The sequence below is a fragment of the Ranitomeya variabilis genome, chromosome 3 (assembly GCF_051348905.1).
Source record: "Ranitomeya variabilis isolate aRanVar5 chromosome 3, aRanVar5.hap1, whole genome shotgun sequence".
NCBI classification, from domain to species: Eukaryota; Metazoa; Chordata; class Amphibia; order Anura; family Dendrobatidae; genus Ranitomeya; species Ranitomeya variabilis.
This window is the reverse complement of record NC_135234.1, coordinates 509436224-509460035: the sequence shown is the minus strand read 5'-3', so window position 1 is coordinate 509460035 and position 23812 is coordinate 509436224. Positions and strand designations below refer to the sequence as shown.

The 23812-nt window shown below is 45.3% G+C and overlaps 1 protein-coding gene across 4 annotated transcripts in view; it reads left to right on the top strand.

Moving 5' to 3' along the window:
* OCA2 (OCA2 melanosomal transmembrane protein) overlaps nt 1–23812 on the top strand; it is a 685962-nt gene that overhangs the window by 420122 nt on the left and 242028 nt on the right. For all 4 annotated transcript variants that reach the window (XM_077296885.1, XM_077296884.1, XM_077296887.1 and 1 more), the window contains 2 exons: nt 3558–3629; nt 12786–12851. In XM_077296885.1, the coding sequence (XP_077153000.1) occupies nt 3558–3629; nt 12786–12851 (138 nt within the window). The remainder of the gene's footprint in view (nt 1–3557; nt 3630–12785; nt 12852–23812) is intronic.

Genomic DNA, 23812 nt, shown 5'->3' with positions numbered 1-23812 from the left:
TCTAGAGGAGATAGTGGAGGAGGCAGAAGCAATGGAGGAAGTGTTAAATGTGGAGGTTTGTACTGCAAGCCTTGGGGATTCCAAGAATTGTTGAATAGCACCTGCCCCCACAGCCACCAGAGTCACACAGTGCCCAGTGAGCAAGATGTAATGCTCTTGGCCATGCTTACTTATCCAAGTGTCTGTGGTGAAATGCACCCTGGCAGACAAAGATTTAGTCAAGGAACCGATGATGTCTGTGACATGCTCGTGTAGTGCAAGCACAGCTTTCTTAGAAAAGTAATGGCAACTGGGCAGATGGTACTGGGGGACTGTGACGGCCATCAGCTTTTGGAAACCATCTGTATCTACCAGGCATAAAAAGGCAGCATTTCCTTTGCCAACAGATTGGAGATGGAGTTCAACCTTTTGGCTTTGTCATGCTTTGGAGGAAACAATCTTTTATGTGACCACAACTGTTTAACCTTGGGTTGGCTGCAGTGCTGAGAGAGGGTGGAGTACGGTGAACCGAACAAAGTGCTAGACCATGAGAGAGGTGCAGGCAAAAATGTTACGGTGGGTTGAGAAAGTTGTGTTGTGCTTGTTCTCTGAGATCGATCAAAAATGGCAGGCAGTCAGCGTGTCTGGAGCAGGTAAATAGCCTGAGGTTCTGCAGTTGAAGACCTGCGTCACAAAAGTTGGCACAGTAGCAGAGGAGGAGGAAGAAGCAGCAGATGCGATTGATGGGCAGCTGATGGTTTTTGAGGTCCACTGGTCTGCATTTTTGTGTAGTCTGATTCCTAGAGTAACGCATGTTAATTGCACGTGTGAAGGTTGATACATGTAGTAGTCAAAATATTGCAGTTTTTACCTCTACTTAGTTTTTTTTGCAAAGATGGCAGATTAAGTGAGTTGGCTCATCCTTTGCAGTGTCAAAAAAAAGGCCCAGGCTAGGCAACCCTTGCCACCCCTGCAAGCTGCAGACCCGCGGACGGTGCTGCTCACAGCCACAGTTGTGGCTGAGGATGGATTGCTCATTGTCTCATCATCTTTCTCCTCAGATGGCCTACTCAGCTGTGTGCCTCTAAGTTCACGCCAACTGGGATCTAACATCTGATCATCTTCATCATCCCTTGTGTTATCACATTCTTTGCCCTTGGAATCGCCCTCCTCCTCTTCCTGCCCTGACAGCACAGTACAGTCAGCATGAGCCTCAGATATCTGAGTCTCATCAGGATCACCTCCACCCCACCCAGGGATTAACATCTGATGACGAGGGTCAGGATGCCGTTCGGACCCTACTTTGTCCTGCCCCAAATCCAAGCTTAAAAAAATTCGGGCATCAGTGCAGATTTCCTCCTCTTGACTCTGTGAAGCTTTTGAGTACACTTCTGATGACCATGGAATAGAATGTATGAACAGCTCTTCAGACTCACCCATCTCTGATTCCGTACAGTCAGTTGTACAGTTGGAGATTTGAGACGCAGGAGAATTTGGGAGGCACCTCTGTGGACTGTACTGGGTGTGATGTTGAGGTGGAGGAAGAGGAGGAGAGGCCACTTGAAGCTGCACTTGCCATCCACTTGAGCACATGCTCTTTCTGGGCCTCATCAACAAGGTGTACCGCTGTGCATCTGCCAAAGAAAGATAATGGAGCAGCCCGTCCAATAACAGAAGTTGTCACGTGATGTTGTTGGTTCACTAGTGCTTTCACTATCCTTACCATCTACCCACCGTACACTTTGAACACCAAACCTAATTCCCCTTCCACTACGGCCTCGCTTTTTCCCAGTCATGTTGCTCAGATAGTGTGGTAGGAGCACAGTATTTGCAACCAAAAATTAGATTTTAAACTTTGTACTACCTCTGCAAACAGCTGAATTTCATTGGCAGTAAATTTCAAAGTGAAATATAGCGTGCTGTATCACATTAGCCACAGAACAAAGAATTGTTTGAGTGTGGCTGATGTCTGTATGACAAAGAAGATATGCTACAAATAATTTGAAAATCAGATGACGTTAGGAACACAATAATTTTTTGTGACCTCTGGATCAGGCCTGTATAACACACTAGGTGCTACAAACTATTTTAAAGTCAGGTCCCCTGCTGTATGACATTTAGCAGCAGAAAAAAATTTTGGGTTATGTGTGTGGGATCTGCAGAAAGCTTAATTGCAACCCAACAAAATGACAAAGCATGATACGACGGGTTGTCTAACTTTTTGCAACTGAAAAATTATAATTTTTTTAAAATGTGCATTAGGTCTGCAGACAGTTTCAGATCACCACAGCAGTAAATGACAAGGTGGAATACAGCAGGCTGTTTCACATTTAGCTAGATATAAAATATTATTTAGAGTGCTATACTTGTGCATGGAGCACAATAGAAGCCGTGCACAACACACTTGTAAATTTAACAGCCACACTGGACACTAGCTAGCTACACTATCTGACTGCTATACAACCGCCTAGCTAACTAGCTAAAATCTTGCTGCTAATAGTGCCAGCATCAGGAGTAGCCTCTCTGCATTGTTAGTATCAAAATGGCACTAAAACAAGATATCCGCTCTTTATATGGAGAGGGACATGTGATTTAAGCAGCCAATGACACAAGTCGTGCTGTCAGGACATTGTGGATGTTTCATGCGCCCTGATTGACTAGCCACAATGTGCACACAAAAAAAAAAAAAAAAGTTTACAAGAACGCCGCACTTCTGAGCTCTGCAAACCCTCTGCCATGATCAAACACATGCAAAACGCTCATGATACACCACCATTATCATTGCAAAAGTGCTGAAAATACTTTTGTGGCAGCACAAATATTTTCCTGCACTTATTAACAAATTGTTACTTATTTGCACTGATTTAAAAAAATGTTGCTTGTGTTTCTGATCACGAATACGATTGTGCCATATTAGTGCTGAATTTGTTTGGCTATCTCTTTCCAAACAAATTCGCTCATCACTATTCAGGAGGACAAGTTAGAGCATAGCAGTTAAAGGACCAGTGGTCGCCACCTGTTGTCAGATATACATGATCTATCTATCAACATAGCGCGGGAGATACCAAGAATGTTAATAAGCAGAGTTTCATTAAGTACATTCTCCAGTCTACTGCAATTAACAGTTCTTTATGTTACAGCTAAAAACACAGATTTTTGAAGATTCAGGCAAAAATTCCCATTGTAAAGATATCAGTGAGTATATGTAGCGCAGTAAAAATAAATGATTTGGGGGATGATGGGGATAAACTTACTGACATGTTTTCCTATGATAAAATGTTACTCCTTTATATTCTTTAAAATGTGTTCTGCAATGCCAGAGCTTTGGCATGAATTTCTTTCATCCAGGGCAAAGATTCCATTTTCTGTCCAAAGTTTTCATCCAAAACTGTAGCAGAGACACAGTGGCGTACTGGCAGGATCCCCCACCCCACCCATGGCTACCCAAAACAACACCACAGGCCTCAGATTATCTGGTTTTACACATTATCTACTTAATGTTTCAATCAAATTAATCACTTTATTTCTCGCTGAGAAAAACTACCATATCTACAATTAAAACTTTCTTTTTTTTGTAGATTGTCCATAGAACTCTTGCAGCTATGTTGGGATCCTTGGCAGCACTTGCAGCTTTGGCAGCAGTTGGTGATGTAAGTTGTTAAACTTAATAAATTTTCAGCAAACTGAAATGTATAACTTTAATAATGGCAGCATTAAACATTCCAGAAGTTTTGATTGCTGATGGTTTGAGTGCTGAAGTAGTCACTGTGTTATTATAATCGCCTATCGCGGTGGTCTTCAGGATCCGGTGCTATTCTGCTTGTCTTCTCAATGATGTCACCACCACTGCAGATTCTCTGGATCACACTACACTCTGCAAGAACCCAGAAGTGGCTCATGCAATGTAAGTCTATGGAGCGTCAGAACAAGGCTCCATAGGCTTACAATGTAAGGGTATCGATCTATGCATTATCTATGTATCCATTTACCATCTATCTTATATCTATGTATTTATCTATTATTTCATCTATGTATTATTTATCATCTATGTATCTTTCTATGTATCTATCATCTATGTTCCCATCTATTATCTAATATCTATGTATTATTTATTCATCTATCATCTATGTATCCATTGATCATGTATCTATTTATCTATGTATTTATCATCTGTCTTTCCCTCTATCATCTTTATATCGAGCATTGAAGAAGTTGTACAGGCTTGACATAAAAGTCTGCAGCCATTCTATGTGACTGTAGACTTGCAGCGCCCCAGAGTTCTGGTCGTTGCAGTACTGTGGCTTCGCCGCTAAGGGGAGCCATGGTACGTTCGATGGCACCGAAGGAGTTCCTCCAATCAGGTATCACAGACACCAATATGTTTCACAGCTGGGCCTCCGGGGGGAGCTAAGGGTGCTATTCATTAGGCCACTCCCCACCATAGTGGGTAAACTGGGGGTCAGGCAGGAAGTTAGAAGAGAACGCTGACGGGATTGAACGGAGCAACACCCTGTGGCAGGGGGTGTTGTGAAGGGAGAGACTGTAGGGTCTCTGCCAGGGGTGGGATCCTGGCAGAGGCTTGGCATTGAAAGAACGTAACGGGTCCGCGCAGGCTCCTGGAAGCGGCGGGACTCAAGGAAAGGACTAGAAGCGAGACAGATTGTGCTGAGTGAGAAACGAGATCAAGCAGAAGGAGAATACCAGCAGGGGTTTTGTTGAAAGAGGCAGCACCCTGCTGAGGCGCAATACCGGTGGCCGGAACGCCGAGGGAGTGGATTAGAATACAGCTTCAAGCCATACTCCAAACAGCGGCAGGACAGTCGGTCTCAGGCGGGCTGTCTACCACATATCACCTATGAAGTCTTGGGGGGCAATTGCGGGAGAGGGGCGACTCTAGGGTCCCGGAAGAACTCCAGGCCTACCTGACAAACGGGTGCCATTCCAACCTGAATACAGGGAAGGGGTGGATTACAGCGGAACATCAAATCGAGTTGTGAGGGAACTTAAGAAACAGACACAACCGTTGTGGGGTTACTTTCCGTAAGCACAGCAGGGAAGGACTACAACACATAGCGCTAGAAGGAAGGCACAGATTTCCACCTGAGAGGAGAACTCTGGAGGTGCCATTGGACCGGCCGGACTTGCGTAGCCTGGTGAACCGTGTTCTGGACTGAGGACTCAGAGATCTCCAGTAAAGAGGTAAAGAGACTGCAACCTGGTGTCCTCGTTATTTACCGCGACTTACACCCCACAACTGCACCGCTCCACCGCTATCATTACTACCACCTATTACACCGGACGTCCCCCACTGACGGACAGGGCCACGGACCGGGTCTAGCCACCGTGACAACCCCGAGACTGAGAACTAGAGGCCCGGCTCCGGGTATCCCCTCGGCCCTGCGGCGGTGTGGGGGCGCTCCAAAACTTGGCATCACGAACAGGATCTACTTAAGCCTGAAGAATCAGGTCATGTGTGCCTAGAGACTGTGATTTACTGTGCTTGGACTGTACTTTATTGTAAGACTGTGCTGCGCCATTAGCCGCCAAAAGTTCCCGCCAAAAGGCGCCGCCATTGCTACACCCAAGGGGAAGGAGGGCGTGTTATGGGCGGAGACTCCCAGTGTGGCGCGAGAAATGGCTACCACCCCCTGCACTTCTGGCTGCAGAGGAATGACCTGCCCCAAAGCAGAAGAGAAACACCCCTTGATATGCAACGGCGAGAAGCGGGTGACGGAGAAGCCCGACCTCGGAGAAATGGCGGAGCTAGGTGCATGCACTGCCACCGACTATCAGGCAGCAATGATGAACGGCGAGTGCCTGAGCGAGGAAGAAGCGGTTCAGGCCTGCCTTTCTTCACCGGAGATGGACCGGAGGCCTGCGGATCCGACAACGGAGTTACGTCCACCAATCCCGACCTCGAAGTTAGAGGAGGAGGAACCACAGCCAGCGGAGCCGAATCCGAGCATCCCATTGGAGGAGCCCCGGTCCGGGCTGCAGCAGACTCCAGCATCCTCGTTAACGGACCAGAGCGACACCGATGGAACCACATTAGGCGCAGGTATGGCCGACGTCCCTGCTCCCCTCCGCGAGCCCGCTTCCATGACCCACCTCTATCGCAGTAGGGAGCGACTTATCACGGCAGGGCTAATGGTGCTATCCCCCGATGACCTGGGGAGGATGGTGCCACCGCTGTCGACTGGAGTGGGGGAGCCTGTAGATGTGAGCTTAGATGGAGTAGTTCTTCGGTGGGACACCCCCTGGTTTAGAGCAGATGGATCCCGGGAGAACGGGTCCACTCTTGCGGTGCTTACATGGGAACAATATAGACAGTGCTTGATTATGCAGTGGAAAGGACGGAAAGGAGCTGAGTCGATGGGCTCATCGAAAGTACAACAACCCCCCCCGGCATGGGATGACAGAGACGTGACAAGGCGGGGCACTGTGTTGGCCTACCATGCAAGAAGAGGGTGGGGCCTCATACACGAGCCAGGATTGGATACTGACGTTTTTGTTGCGCATTGTAACGTGAGGGCTCCCTGCTGTGGCCGAAGTGGAGAACCATTGCAAAAGGGGGATTCGGTGACCTACAGCCGCCACCAGAACCCGCTCGGGTGGTATGCACGGAATGTTCGGCGGTGTATGTCTGGAGCCGCGACCCTTACCGCCTCGGACCTGGTCCCAGGAGCACCCGATCTTGTCACCATCGCAACGGTGCGCCTGGTTGCGGCCACCGAGTTGGCCAGTCGAGTTCATCTTCACGTTCGAACCGCGGACGCTGGCACCACGGTGGCTGGGGGGCAGGAGCCCGAGCCGCCTGAAAAAGAATAAACCTCGATACCATGAAAATGTAAATAGTTACTGTTTGTCTTTTATTCCTTTAAGTTGCTGCTAAACCCGCGCAGGGTTAATGGATCCCTCTGTTGACCCGGGATCCTCTTTGTTTGTTTTCCTTTTCTGAAGTTGTTGCACAAAAGTTATACAAACTGCAGAAATCATGGACTGTGCATGATTCGAACTTCCCTTGTAAATAGTTTGCACCTTCTTAAAGGTGCTCCCTACTGGTTTTAGCCAAAGACACTTTGCGAAGATATTTGCCCTATTTGTTTGAGCCAAGACACTTTGTGAAGATACCTTTCCTACCGGTTCTAGTTAAAGACACTTTGCGAAGATACCATGCCGGAACCTTTGCATGGGCCGGTAGGCTGAGAAGACGAGCTACCTTAGAAAGACTTGGTCCCCTCTTAAAGGGGATGTGAGAAACTGAACTTGAGAGAGATACTGTTGCAGAACAGTAATGCCATAACGATGCCTTGAGAAGAAATGTAACTGTTTTACATGATAAGTTATATGTGTTGAATTTGTTGAAATGTCTAAATAATGTTTTGCAGAAAGAAAAGATGCAGAGAGCCCGTAGGGGTAGAGATAGAGGTCTGCATAGTTGAAAGTAAGCAAAGTAATAATGAAGGTGAGGATAGAAGGTAAACCCCGCGTCCCCATTGAAAGTTACTTTGTTACTAAGGACAGAGAGTGAACCCGTAGGGGTTAGAGAGTGAGTCCTTAAAGGAGCCGAGTAGAGCTGGCTCAGAGTTCTTTAAACGAAAGGAATGTTATGTCTATACCATGTATAGTAGAGAAAGGCAGTAGGCCCTGGATGAACAGGGCGGTCCTGTAAAAGAAAGGAGAGGCAGTAGGTCTGGTGCCATAGGGACAGGCGGTCCTGCAGGTTCAAAGTAGGAGAATGTGAAGTTACCTTACCCTGTAATGTGATTATAGGAAGGCCTTTGGTAAACTAAGAGTGTATGTTTCCTAAAGGCAATGTTAATTTATTGTTCCAGAATTTGCACTAAGTAGAATACCCGGTTGGGTAACAGTAGTTATGCATAGCCTGTAATTTATAATGTTGACCATGTTTGTAACGTTAAAAGTGTCCTCACCTCCCATAAAGGGAAGCCTGTTCAAGTATACTTATTGTTTTGCACTCAACAAAATTGTATGTCTGTTTACTAATCTGTATTGTTGTTTTTCTTCCCAGTCCCGGAGTACTGTGTTTAACCAGGGGGGAGTGCAGCGCCCCAGAGTTCTGGTCGTTGCAGTACTGTGGCTTCGCCGCTAAGGGGAGCCATGGTACGTTCGATGGCACCGAAGGAGTTCCTCCAATCAGGTATCACAGACACCAATATGTTTCACAGCTGGGCCTCCGGGGGGAGCTAAGGGTGCTATTCATTAGGCCACTCCCCACCATAGTGGGTAAACTGGGGGTCAGGCAGGAAGTTAGAAGAGAACGCTGACGGGATTGAACGGAGCAACACCCTGTGGCAGGGGGTGTTGTGAAGGGAGAGACTGTAGGGTCTCTGCCAGGGGTGGGATCCTGGCAGAGGCTTGGCATTGAAAGAACGTAACGGGTCCGCGCAGGCTCCTGGAAGCGGCGGGACTCAAGGAAAGGACTAGAAGCGAGACAGATTGTGCTGAGTGAGAAACGAGATCAAGCAGAAGGAGAATACCAGCAGGGGTTTTGTTGAAAGAGGCAGCACCCTGCTGAGGCGCAATACCGGTGGCCGGAACGCCGAGGGAGTGGATTAGAATACAGCTTCAAGCCATACTCCAAACAGCGGCAGGACAGTCGGTCTCAGGCGGGCTGTCTACCACATATCACCTATGAAGTCTTGGGGGGCAATTGCGGGAGAGGGGCGACTCTAGGGTCCCGGAAGAACTCCAGGCCTACCTGACAAACGGGTGCCATTCCAACCTGAATACAGGGAAGGGGTGGATTACAGAGGAACATCAAATCGAGTTGTGAGGGAACTTAAGAAACAGACACAACCGTTGTGGGGTTACTTTCCGTAAGCACAGCAGGGAAGGACTACAACACATAGCGCTAGAAGGAAGGCACAGATTTCCACCTGAGAGGAGAACTCTGGAGGTGCCATTGGACCGGCCGGACTTGCGTAGCCTGGTGAACCGTGTTCTGGACTGAGGACTCAGAGATCTCCAGTAAAGAGGTAAAGAGACTGCAACCTGGTGTCCTCGTTATTTACCGCGACTTACACCCCACAACTGCACCGCTCCACCGCTATCATTACTACCACCTATTACACCGGACGTCCCCCACTGACGGACAGGGCCACGGACCGGGTCTAGCCACCGTGACAACCCCGAGACTGAGAACTAGAGGCCCGGCTCCGGGTATCCCCTCGGCCCTGCGGCGGTGTGGGGGCGCTCCAGACTGCTTACTTGTGATAGCATGCAGTTGTGCACACTGTCAGGGTTCCCCAGTGCGAACTGGCGATGATGAGGCTGCATGCATGCAATTTGCATACTTTTGGTAACGCACCGTCTAAACATGCTATACTTCTCTCTCAATAGAAATGTAGAGTGGCCACATACATTTATGAAGCAGAGACCACAAATATACAATTGCATAGTGTGTACATAGCAGCAGAAATAAAATGAACATTCCATTAGATTACCACAACTAACAGACTGAAAAAATGTGGAACTTACCACAACACTGCAAGGGTCGCAAAGTGACCTTACTCACCTGCATCACGCTACAATGTAGCAGCGGCATAGAACCATATTTGGCAGCCTACTGTAGATACTCCCACACATTACTATAGATTCCTTCACACTATTCCTATGTCAGGGGTAATGTAGGGACATGTCATGGCTCTGTCACCACTGTGGATGTGATGTGAGGTAGATTATTGGTGCTGCTTTCAACAGATCAGAGGACACTGGATGACTGAGTGGTCATTGCCCCAGTGCTGGAATGAATGATAGGTCGGGTCTGGGGCAGTAACCAACAGCCAATGAGTGTGTAGTGGGCAGGGCTGACACTGAGATGGGCCAGGGGCTAGCTCTCGCAGTGAGCTTAGAAAAAAAGCTCAGGGAAAAAAGCTCAGGAAGCTGCCTAGAGTGAGATGTAAATAAACTGGGTGCAGGAATGAAACAAAAGTCAGGAAGAATGAAAGGTAAAAACAAACAAACACAAAATTATATATTACAATACAGTACAGATTAGCTTTAAAAAAAAATTGGATATTGGGGTTGGACAATCTCTGTAAGCTCTAAAGATGGACATTATGTGTGCACTTCAACCCCTTCATGACCAATGATGTATATTTACTAGTGATGAGCGAATCTACTCATTACTCGAGATTTCTCGAGCATGCTCGGGGGTCCTCCGAGTATTTTTTAGTGCTCGGAGATTTAGTTTTTCTTGCCGCAGCTGATGATTTACATCTGTTAGCCAGCATAAGTACATGTGGGGATTCCCTAGCAACCAGGCAACCCCCACATGTACTTATGTTGGCTAATAGCTGTAAATCATTCAGCTACAGTAAGAAAAACTAAATCTCCGAGCACTAAAAAATACTCAGAGGACCCCCGAGCATGCTCGAGAAATCTCGAGTAACGAGTAGATTCGTTCATGACTAATATTTGTCATTGGTCATGTTCCTGCTGTTGATATGGGCTTTGGCACTCAGTCCACATCTTTTTTGATTTAATCGGCCATCAAGTGCTGCGGATTGATCGGCGATCGGACTATTGAACAAAGTTAAAAAGTAAAGAAAAAAAAGTTCAAATCGTCCCCCTTTTGTCCCATTTAAAACACTAAACACTAAAAAAAATGTAGCATACAGCCTTGGCATCTGTGTTCAGAAATGTCCAATTTATCAAAATATAGAGTAAAATATTCAGATCAGTAATTGGCACAGTGAGAAGAAAATAAAAATTCAGGAATTACGTTTTTTTGCCGCCGCAGCAGGAGAATGCAATGAGGCAATCAAACCATTGCATGCACCCTAAAATGATATCAATAACAATTTCAGATCAACCTGCAAAAAAGCTCTCACCCAGCCCCGAAAAATGGAAACCGTATGGATCTCAGAAAATGTCAACAAACTCAAAAATATTTTTCTTTCATACCAATTTCAGATTTTATTTTCATCACTTAAAATTACGTATACATGTTTGGTATCGGTGTACTCATACTGACCTGAGGAATTATATTGCCAAGTCAGTTTTACCATACAGTGAACATAGTTAATTTAGAAAAAAAAATTGTGGAATTGAACATTTTTTTGCAAATTTGTGCTATTTTTTTTACATGTTTTTCAGTACACTATGTGGTAAAAATCAATGGTGTCATTCAAAAGCACAACTCGTCCCAAAAACAACAAGCCCTCACATGGCTATATTGATGGAAAAATAAGTTACTGCAAAAAATGAAAACGAAAAACTGAGCAGGGCGAAGGAGTTAAATGACTATATTTATAGGTTAAATAAGAAATATTTTATCAGACTACCTATTCTAATGTCATTTTTAAATTGTAAAATTGACAGGATCATTTCTCTATATACTGTAAATATTCTTTGGAAGCTGCATTTTGGCATATAGCCCACGACACATTCATTTTAATGTTTCCTTAACTACATTTATATAGCTTGGCACTTTTCATCCATCAATCTGAGGACCTATTGCATAGGAGCAATAAAAGCAGCAGATGTTCTGCAATTTACCGCAATTATTAGGTACAGCTTAAATATTATACTTTTTATTGGAAAGATGATTCTTGATGACACTAGAAGAAAACTTTACTTAACCACTACATTGCGTACGTTTTCTCTAGCTTATAAAGTGAGTACATATCAAGGGCTAAATGTAATGTCAGACCTCCTGTGACTTAATAAATTCTCTAATTGAAGTGTGGTTCCTATCATTGAGCCTCATTCCAAATAACAATTTTTCTTTTGGTCCCATGGGATGGTTCTAGTACTACTCATGTTGTAATAATTTTAATATTTTTTAACTATATATAATTTATAATAACAATTACTCCATGCAATTTTTTAGTAATTAATAACGGCATATATTGTTTTTTTTTTTTTTTGTTTTTTTTTCTGCAATATTTTGCTCTTTTGCCCATAAGATCATTTTCAGATTTTTTTTATCTCCACAAGAGAAATTAATAAAGAACTTATCAGTATTCTGTGGCGCAAGGACTAGAATAGCTTAAACAATAGAATTACTATACAAAGTTCCCCGGTTCGAATACCCATTAGGTTACTTATGTGTTTTTTTTCAGGGCTTATTTATATTTTTAAATTTTAAATTTATTTTTTCTATTTAGATCAATTAATGTTCCTAGGTTATAAATAATAAAGAGTAATGTTTTTATATGTTATTGGTGGTGACACACACCACCGCCGCAGACACCAGCAGTTCCTTTGCTATAGCCCCTAACGGGACTCCCACACCCCTCCAGGGATTTGTGCCCTTTGCCCTGTTTCTACCACTAAGTAAGGTTTGAGAAAGACCCTGTGGGTCGAAACGTTACCTACCTTGAAACACTGCTGTGATATCTTCAGTTTGGTGTTTGTAATAAAGAAAACCACGCTTTTCAACTTAAGAAAAAATCTGAAAATCTTTCCCTTGTGTGCAACTGTTGTTGTATAGGACTATATTCTGGAGTATCCCTCCACGTTCAGTCTGCACCACCATTAGTGAGAGTGCATGTCTTTTTCTTTACGATTGTTATATGGTGGCGGCACAAAATACAGGGTTCTTTCTAAAATGATTAAATAACGAGAAGGCATTTAGAGGGAGAAATTCACAAATTAAATAATTAGGTTATATCAGTCCGTGAACAGACTGCATAGGAAAATGATGTTCATATAAATGTTAATTTCCTTTAATGCATATTTAAATAGTTGATTATTAAATGGAGTGTATATTTTGTTCAGCTAATCATTATATGGGTAATTAGCAGTTTTATTTAATATATTTTGTCCTCTAATTGTAGAGACCAAGCTTGGTGAAGGTAGTGGAGTGGATTGATTATGAAACGCTGGCACTTCTGTTTGGAATGGTAATTATTAATCTGTAATTTTTAAAAAGCTGATGTTGAAAGCAGCTTGTTTTCAATGATTGGTAATATTCCTGCTTCTTTCTATAAACTCCATAGTATCTAAAGGGGAGCTTCCTGATTACTACAACATAGCCACAATTAAGTCTTTTGCCATATTCGCACATGATTCACCGACTGGCCCTACATTTCCTGACTTGAATTTGACAGCTCCATATATGCTTATGTTATGGTCAGTAGACCGACAGCCAGTCCTTTAGCCTCATACTGTATATGGTTATGTTATGGTCAGTAGACCCACGGCAAGTCCTTTAGCCTCATAATGTATATGGTTATGTTATGGTCAGTAGACCCACGGCCAGTCCTTTAGCCTCATACTGTATATGGTTATGTTATGGTCAGTAGACCCACGGCCAGTCCTTTAGCCTCATACTGTATATGGTTATGTTATGGTCAGTAGACCCACGGCAAGTCCTTTAGCCTCATAATGTATATGGTTATGTTATGGTCAGTAGACCCATGGCCAGTCCTTTAGCCTCCTACTGTATATGGCTATGTTATGGTCAGTAGACCCACAGCCAGTCCTTTAGCCTCAAATTATATATGGTTATGTTATGGTCAGTAGGTCCACAGCCATTCCTTGAATTGTGTGACTGTGACATTAGGTTAGAGCCATTTACAATAGTGTTACATTTAGACTCTGAAGCATTGCAAAGTAAGTGAAAGCACATGGAGAGAATTTTGAAGATTTTGTTAAACAACATTCACCTGCATTGTTCTGAGATTTGTATTTTTTTTGCAGATTTTTCAGTTGTATATTCTTCTAAAATCTTTACACTAAGCAAATCTGCTGCATGGTCATAAGGCCTAATAGTATATTACAGGCTATACAATTGGTAGCTTAGAGACTAACTTAGAGAAATTACATTTGCTTAAATCTCATACTTTGTATAGCATTTTGAAGGTCATAGATATACTGCCTGTTTTTTTTTGTGTAGGATTATGAAACAATGTATAAGGTCATAAAGTTCTGTACAAACGCATTCAAAGTATAATTTGGGAAATTATAGCAGATTTAAAGTCATTACTCTGAAGCAGTATGACATTTTACAAGTTTAGTGATATTTCAGAAAAGGGTAAGATTTTATAATGATGCTTCCAAAACTAAAATTGTATTTAACAGTGGGAAATAATATCACTTTAAATATAGTGGAGGAGCAGCATGTGATTTATTGCACCTGTACAGTTTTATCTGCGTTTAGTACTAAAGGTATTTGACTTTTCAGTGTTAAAATTCCTATAAAAATATAATTTCAGCCAAAATGTAAAACTTGCCCTATTTTCCCAAACTGGAGCAGTAGCCCATGCCTAAAAATTATTTGATTTTCTCACAGAGCGGCACAGAAATACTGCTGCGATTCAGAGTAAACTATACTTTAAAACCCACCCAGCACTGAGATTGTGCTGTAGACTAATAGGACAGGAAAATTTGCAGCAGCTGCCCCTTACCCACTGCCCTGGAGTTACAGGTTTTTGCCTACGTGTGGGTATAGGAAGAGACCTGTCAATTAACGGCAGTGGGAGGGTAGAAGCCACCAGGGACCCGCCTGTCTAACTAGTCTCCAGTAGGGTTGAGCGACTTTCATTTTTTAAAGATCGAGTCGGGTTTTGTGAAACCCGACTTTGTCCAGAGTCGAGTCGAGTGCAGTCACCCGATTATCGCTAAAAGTCGGGGATCGACCGAAACACGAAACCCAATGCAAGTCAATGGGGAAGCATAGTCGGCAGTGAGTGGAGGCCAGGAACACACCTACAGTGCCCATTTTAATGCCAAAAACATCCATTCTTGTTTCTGAAGCTTGTCAATCTTAATTAACTTTATAATAATAGTTGTTCAATGGAACTTGGGGGTCATTTGGCAAAAGTTGTGGGGGGTAGGGCTGGATCAAGGTTTTAGTGGGCCCAGGAATCGTGGACTACGTCACGGTGGTGGAGCAGGGAGAGGTAAGTATTTCAACGTTGCAAGTGCTGTGATCCTGAGCAAGCAGGGGGGCACACTTGTTCGCATTGGCACTGGCACAGGGCCCCTCAAAGTACAGCGGTGTGTTTGCACGGCGGGGGCGCCTCCCACCAGCAGCGACACTTTTGCGTACTCTGAGGGGCCCTGTGCCAGTGACGTCGCCAACGAGTATGCCCCCCCCACCTGATGAAATAACCTGCACTTTCATCTGCACCTTCCTCTTTGTCCCTGTGTAAGGTGGTATAACATGCGGGAAGGGGAACCTTACTTTCAGCAGGGTCAGATTCTGGCTGTGTAGAGTGCAAGGGGAATGTAGTGGTCTAGGTCAATGTACCAGCAGACTCATCTAGCAGTGGCTGGGCAATGGGCAGGATGAGGAGGAAACAGATATAGGGGCAAAGAATAAAGTAGGCTAAATGCAGTTCAAAATTGGTAACAGGACTAAACAGGCGGCATTGCTTTGTTCAGTGGAGTAGCAAACCCAGGAGCAGCAGACACTGTTTTAAGGGCCCAAACACACTAATAGGCCAAATGCAGTTTAATATCTGATACTTTAGGCCAAAAGCCTAAGACTGAAGCTCAGCTTTATTCAGTTGAGGGCAAACACCAGGGAGGGGCAGACACCGTTAGTAGGCCCTAACCACCACCAATTTTTAAAAACACAGCACTTAATGAGAGCCAGAAGGTTGAAGCTCAGCTTTATTCAGTTGAGGACAAACACCAGGGAGGGGCAGACACCGTTAGTAGGCCGTAACCAAAGTTGAAGGCCAAATGCAGTTTAATATCTGATACTATAGGCCGAAAGCCAGAAGGTGGAAGCTCAGCTTTATTCAGTTGAGGGCAAACACCAGGGAGGGGCAGACACCGTTAGTAGGCCCTAACCACCACCAATTTTTAAAAACACAGCACTTAATGAGAGCCAGAAGGTTGAAGCTCAGCTTTATTCAGTTGAGGACAAATACCAGGGAGGGGCAGACACCGTTAGTAGGCCGTAACCAAAGTTGAAGGCCAAATGCAGTTTAATATCTGATACTATAGGCCGAAAGCCAGAAGGTGGAAGCTCCGATTTAGACAGTGGAGGACAATTTGAATTAGGGACTGCAGACAGACTTAGCAGGCTGTCCCCTGTGGACCATGCATCCACAACATTAACCCATTGCGCCTTAATGGACACGTAATCTTCCGTGGCCATGCCTACAGGTCCATGCGTCTGTTGTCAGGTGCACCTTTGTACTCACAGATTGCCAGAGTGCATGGACAATGCGGTCTTTTACATGCTGGTGGAGGGTTGGGATGGCTTTTCTCGCAAAAGAAGTGTCGACTGGTTAGCTTGTAGCGTGATACAGCGTAGTCCATCATGGCCTTATTAATAGTAAATAAAATATATAACTAGGCTCTATGAACTTTTAAATAGGTTCCAGGGGTACACGGGCAGCATTGGTGTGGTCAGTGGAGGAGTATTGCAAGTAGGGGCCGCAGACAGGCTATCAAAGGCCTAAAATAACAAACAATAGGCAGGCATGGCAGTTTAAAATGGGTTACATGGATACACAGGCAGGCACTCCAGGCAGCATTGTGGTCAGTGGAGGAGTATTGCAAGTAGGGGCCGCAGACAGGCTATCAAAGGCCTAAAATAACAATCGGCAGGCATGGCAGTTTTAAATCGGTTACATGGATACACAGGCAGGCAGCATTGTGGTCAGTGGAGGAGTATTGCAAGTAGGGGCCGCAGACAGGCTATCAAAGGCCTAAAATAACAAACAATAGGCAGGCATGGCAGTTTTAAATCGGTTACATGGATACACAGGCAGGCAGCATTGTGGTCAGTGGAGGAGTATTGCAAGAAGTGTCTGACACAGTTAGTACTCCCAAAAAATAAATAGATGTTAATGTCTCGCAAAACAACTATAAATAAAAAAAAGGGTGGCATGCTGAGGTACAGGGGTGGGCTCATCTGCAAAGTTTATGACAAAGTAATTTGGCAGTAAATTAGTATTTACTGGTTTCAATATAGGACACTGACCCAGACTACTTTAACTATCATCATAGATGTCAACAAATTGGTATTGATTGTCAGTGCCAGGCATTGAATGATGTCAGCGCATAGACTAAACATTGGTGGAGCTGTGCGAGATAATTTGGCACGTGGTAGAGCACAGTTTGAGCTGGGGGGGGGAACTCTCTTGTGGCCGGCGGTACCGCCCCAGGGCCCCTCATGTTACAACGGTGTGTCTGACGTTGGGTGCGCACCACCACCACCAGAGACACTACATTGTACTATGAGGGACCCAGTGGCAGTGCCGTCGACCAAAAGCGAGCACACCCACCTCTTCTGACAAACAGCACTGTAACTAACGGGTGCTTGCGCCAAGTGTCGAGAGTGAGACAACGGCCCCGTGGGGGGAGTTTTCCCATTGGAGGATGTGTAAACATGTCGTATGCTGGTCAAACAGCTGCTGCAAATTAACAGATTGGAACACTCAGTAAGACCAGTCCACAAGCAAGACCTTTTTATAGGAAAGCTAGGTGTCAGCCGGGAAAGGTGGGGCAAAATAATTTGAAATCCAGGAGTGGTTCATTTTAATGAAGGTGAGATCATCCACATTTTGGGTAGCCAGATGAGTCCTTTTTTCGGTTAATATTGAACCAGCAGCACTGAATACTCTTTCTGATAGCACACTAGCTGCTGGGCAAGCAAGCTCCTGCAACGCATATTCTGCCAATTCAGGCCAGGTGTCTAATTTGGATGCCCAGTAATCAAATGGGAATGACGGTTGAGGGAGAACATCAATAAGGGCTGAAAAATAGTTAGTAACCATACTGGACAAATGTTGTCTCCTGTCACTTTGAATAGATGCTGCAGTACCTGTCCTGTCTGCGGTCATTGCGAAATCACTCCACAACCTGGTCAGAAAACCCCTCTGTCCAACGCCACTTCTGATCTGTGCACCTCTAACACCTCTGCCCTGTAGCCCCCTGCAGCTCGTGTGAGAACCATCACCGGTGCTGTGTGCTGGGAATGCCTGAATCAAACGGTCTACTTGGTTGCTTGTTTGGTTGCTAATATTTGTTCGAGGTTCTCATGTGGCATAATATTTTGCAATTTGCCTTTATAGCGAGGGTCAAGGATGCAGGCCAACCAGTAATCGTCATCGCTCATCATTTTAATAATGCGTGGGTCCTTTTTGAGGATACGTAAGGCATAATCCGCCATGTGGGCCAAAGTTCCAGTTGGCAAATCTGCGGTTGTGCTGGTTTGAGGGGCAGTTACAGGCAAATCTACGTCACTTGTCTCCCTTACAAAAACAGAACCCGGCCTTGCAACGCCACTAATTTCTGTTGGCCCAGGAGAAGCTTCCTCATTAAAAAAGTACTCATCCCCATCATCCTCCTCGTCCTCCTCCTCCTCTTCGCCCGCTACCGCGTCCTCTACACGGCCCTGACCAGACAATGGCTGACTGTCATCAAGGCTTTCCTCTTCCTCGGCTGCAGACGCCTGCTCCTTTATGTGCGTCAAACTTTGCATCAGCAGACGCATTAGGGGGATGCTCATGCTTATTATTGCGTTGTCTGCACTAACCAGCCGTGTGCATTCCTCAAAACACTGAAGGACTTGACACAGGTCTTGTAGCTTCGACCACTGCACACCTGACAACTCCATGTCTGCCATCCAACTGCCTGCCCGTGTATCCTCCCACAAATACATAACAGCACGCCTCTGTTCGCACACTCTCTGAAGCATGTGCAGTGTGGAGTTCCACCTTGTTGCAACGTCGATGATTAGGCGATGCTGAGGAAGGTTCAAAGAACGCTGATAGTTCTGCATACGGATGGAGTGTACAGGCGAACGGCGGATATGCGAGCAAAGTCTGCGCACTTTGAGGAGCGGGTCGGGTAACCCCGGATAACTTTTCAGGAAGCACTGCACCACCAGGTTTAAGGTGTGAGCCAGGCAAGGAATGTGTTTCAGTTGGGAAAGGGCTATGGCAGCCATGAAATTCCTTCCGTTATCACTCACTACCTTGCCTGCCTCAAGATGTACAGTGCCCAGCCATGACTGAGTTTCTTTCTGCAAGAACTCGGACAGAACTTTCGCGGTGTGTCTGTTGTCGCCCAAACACTACATTGCCAATACAGCCTGCTGATGCTTGCCACTAGCTGTCCCATAATGGCACACCTGGTGTGCAACAGTGGCAGCTGCGGATGGAGTGGATGTGCGACTGCGGTCTGTGGACGAGCTCTCGCTTCTGCAGGAGGAGGAGGAAGATGAGGAGGGGGGGGCGAACGCCTACAGCCAACTCTTTCCTTGACCGTGGGCTAGGCAGAACTGTCCCAATATTGCTGTCCCCTGTGGAGCCTGCATCCACCACATTCACCCAGTGTGCCGTGATGGACACGTAACGTCCCTGGCCATGCCTACTGGTCCATGCATCTGTTGTCAGGTGCACCTTTGTAGTCACAGACTGCCTGAGTGCATGGACAATGCGGTCTTTAACATGCTGTTGGAGGGCTGGGATGGCTTTTCTAGAAAAGAAGTGCCGACTGGGTAGCTCGTAGCGTGGTACAGCGTAGTCCATCAGCGCTTTGAAAGCTTTGCTTTCAACTAACCGGTAGGGCATCATCTCTAATGAGATTAGTCTAGCAATGTGGGCGTTCAAACCCTGTGTACGCGGATGCGAGAATGAGTACTTCCTTTTCCTAACAAGAGTCTCATGTAGGGTGAGCTGGACTGGAGAGCTGGAGATCGTGGAACTAGCGGTGGTGCCGGTGGACATGGGTGAGTGAGAGAGGGTTGGAGATGGTATTCTTGCCGGTGCCCTACATGCAGTGTTTCCTACTACTAACCTGGTGATTCCCTGACTAGTGTTGAGTAGGGTTGAGCGACCTTGACTTTTTTAGGGTCGAGTCATGTTTCACGAAACCCGACTGTTGGAAAAGTCGAGTCGGGCGAAATCGGCCGATTACTGCGCAAAGTCGAGGATCGGCCGGAACACGAAACCCTATGCACATCAATGGGGATATATTTTTTTTTTCTTTCTCTCCCTATCTCTCTCTATCTCTCTCTCTCTCTCCCCCTCCGTCCCAGCACAGAAAATTTCGTTTTACACATTCAAAATCGCTACTGCGCACAAGCGATAAAATGATGCGCGCCCTAACCCCTATGTCATCACTCTGCCCACGCTCCTTCATTGGCTGTAAAAATGGCGCTAAACGCGTCATACGAAACGCGACTTTGGCGCCAAGATCGCGTACCGCATGGCCGACCCCACACAGGGATCGGGTCGGGTTTCATGAGACGCCGACTTTACCAAAAGTCGGCGACTTATGAAAATGAACGATCCGTTTCGCTCAACCCTAGTGTTGAGCATTCCGATACCGCAAGTATCGGGTATCGGCCGATACTTGCGGGTATCGGAATTCCGATACCGAGATCCGATACTTTTGTGGTATCGGGTATCGGTATCGAAACAACATTAATGTGTAAAAGAAAGAATTAAAATAAAAAATATTGCTATACTCACCTCTCCGACGCAGCCTGGACCTTACCGAGGGAACCGGCAGCGTTCTTTGCTTAAAATGCACACGTTTACTGCCTTCCGTGACGTCACGGCTTGTGATTGGTCGCGTGCCGCCCATGTGGCCGCGACGCGACCAATCACAGCAAGCCGTGACGTAATTTTCAGGTCCTGAATGCCTAATTCTAGGCATTTAGGATTTGAAAATTACGTTCCGGCTTGTGATTGGTCGCGTCGCGGTCACATGGGCGACGCGACCAATCACAAGCCGTGACGTCACGGGAGGCAGGAAACACGCGCATTTTAAAATTACGTCACGGCTTGTGATTGGTTGCGTGCCGCCCATGTGACCGCGACGCGACCAATCACAGCAAGCCGTGACGTAATTTTCAGGTCGGCTTCAAAAGTGGTTTTCCTACTCCCAGAAAAGAGAGCGTTCGAGGCCTTGTGTAGCCAGACAACGAACCTGGCTCAACAACTCGAGACTTAGGTGCTGTACTGCTTTTACCACGACCACCTGATGCTCCACCACCACTACCATCATTACCAGCTGACAATGACCGCCCACGGCCACGACCTCTTCCACTAGACTTCCTCATTGTTTGCAAAACGTAACCAAAGTAATGCTATTTGTTACTGTAAAACAACTTATCAGGTAAACTCAAACTTCTGTAGGATTTATATATACCTTTATAGGTGCCTGACACTGACAGGAAAATCAGGCCCAATGTTATACACTAGGTTTTCTGTGCCCCAATAATTTGAGACAGATGGCACACACAGGACCAGCACTCAAACAGAAATGCCAATCTTAATCTCCCACTATTTTTTTTTTTTCTGGGAGAATTTACCCTAAAAAAAAAAAAAAATGGCCAAGTATTACACAGTGTTTTCGGTGCCACACAATGAGAGACAGATACCACACACAGCAATGGCACGGAGGCAGACTTGCCAATATTTATCTCCCACTAATTTTTTTTTTTGGAAAAGGGAGAATGTACCCCCCCCCCAAAAAAATGGCCAAGTATTACACAGTGTTTTCGGTGCCACACAATGAGAGACAGATGCCACACACAGCAACGGCACGGAGGCAGACTTGCCAATATTTATCTCCCACTAATTTTTTTTTTTGGAAAAGGGAAAATGTACCCCCCCCCCCCAAAAAAAGGGCCAAGTATTACACAGTGTTTTCGGTGCCACACAATGAGAGACAGATGGCACACACAGCAATGGCACGGAGGCAGACTTGCCAATATTTATCTCCCACTAATTTTTTTTTTGGAAAAGGGAGAATGTACCCCCCCCCCAAAAAGAAAGGGCCAAGTATTACACAGTGTTTTCGGTGGCACACAATGAGAGACAGATACCACACACAGCAATGGCACGGAGGCAGACTTGCCAATATTTATCTCCCACTAATTTTTTTTTTGGAAAAGGGAGAATGTACCCCCCCCCAAAAAAAAAAGGCCAAGTATTACACAGTGTTTTCGGTGCCACACAATGAGAGACAGATACCACACACAGCAATGGCACGGAGGCAGACTTGCCAATATTTATCTCCCTGCAGTTATCTCAGAAAAGTATGGCAGGCAGCTATAAAAAGGACTGCTGCACACAAAAGTGTGGACAAACACACAAGATAGCTGTGCAGAAAGGAAGGAAAAACAGGATTTGTGCTTTGAAAAAAGCAGTTGGTTTGCACAGCGGCGTACACACAGGCACAGCAACGCAGCTATCAGGGTCAGGGAGCCTTCTAGTGCAGCCCAATGAGCTACAGCGCTGAGGAAAAAAAAATGTAGCTTCCACTGTCCCTGCAATCAAAAGGTGGTGTTGGACAGTGGAAATCGCTACAGCACAAGCGGTTTGTAGCTTTATGTACCCTGCCTATCACTATCCCTGCTTCCGAAGAAGCTGCAGCAACCTCTCCCTATGCTCAGATCAGCAGCAGTAAGATGGCGGTCGGCGGGAACACCCCTTTATAGCCCCTGTGACGCCGCAGAAAGCAAGCCAATCACTGCAATGCCCTTCCCTAAGATGGTGGGGACTGAGATCTATGTCATCACGCTGCCCACACTCTGCGTCCACCTTCATTGGCTGAGAAATGGCGCTTTTAGCGTCATTGAAATGCGACTTTGGCGCGAAAGTCGCGTACCGCATGGCAGACCCCACACAGGGATCGGCTCGGTTTCATGAGACGCCGACTTTGCCAAAAGTCGGCGACTTATGAAAATGAACGATCCGTTTCGCTCAACCCTAGTCTCCAGCGCGGTCTCACTTCCTGGTGATTATTAATGTATGTTTTTGCTGAAACGCCGCAGTGTTTCAAAGTCAAACATACCTGGCTAAGTTCATTCACCCGGTGCATCATCCTTGCTGTCCACTGATTAGGCAGCATGTATCAGATGTCAAGTTCACTTTAAGGTAAATATGACTACATCTGTACAACGGTAAAACCACTGCTGCAGTCTTGTAGTGACTTCACCACTGCAGCATATAAACAATTCTTGAAGTACTGCACTGGATATGGAAGGATGAGTGCCTACTCAGTTTGTTGTTTTATACCTCTGCTAGGTATATGGATGATATAAATGGAAAAAAACCCTTTCAGAGTCATCCCTTTTGCATATGTTTTCTTCTGTATGCAATATTTATAGCAATGATATATTAATACATATTTTGTGATTGTGCCTTTTGTGTGTCTCTGCACAGCAATATACAAAGGTTTTAGGAAGGTGTGGAAAAATGCTGCAAAGTAAGAATGCTTACAAAAGTAGAAGTGTTAATGGTTAATTACACAAGTATTCATAATTTAGGCTTATAATAAGTGTTTGAGGTTGTGGACAGGTGTCTTTTATATGGATAACAAGTTCAAACAAGTGCATTTACTACAGGTAATGAGTGGAAGACAGAGGAGCCTCTTAAAGAAGTTACGGGTCTGTGAGCCAGAAATCTTGCATGTTTTTATAAATACTTATCTTCCACCATATTTTGCTAAATAGATCTTGCCAAATCAGACAAGGTGATTTTCTGGATTTGTTTTCTCTGTTTTGACTCTCATAGTTGATGTCCATTACAGGCCTCTCTTATCTTTTTAAGTGGAGAACTTGCACAATTGGTTGCTGACTAAATACTTTTTCCCCACTGTATCTGTCTGTCTGCAGCCTCATTGCATAAGTACTCATAACTAGGTCTTGATTCATATGCCACTTTATCTCTGTTTGACATTCAAGGTATGAGCCATGGTTTATTAGCTTTGAAATTGATAAACAAACCTTTCCTACACTGACAGGTTTGAGTTGGGCCTTAATATATAGTCCAAATAAAGGAAGCTGGCATCACTGATTTGAGTTAACTGTAAAGTAGAAGTGTAAGCACAATCAATGTTGGCAGAGAGCTTCTCATACCAACTTTGGAGAGATTGCTTGGTA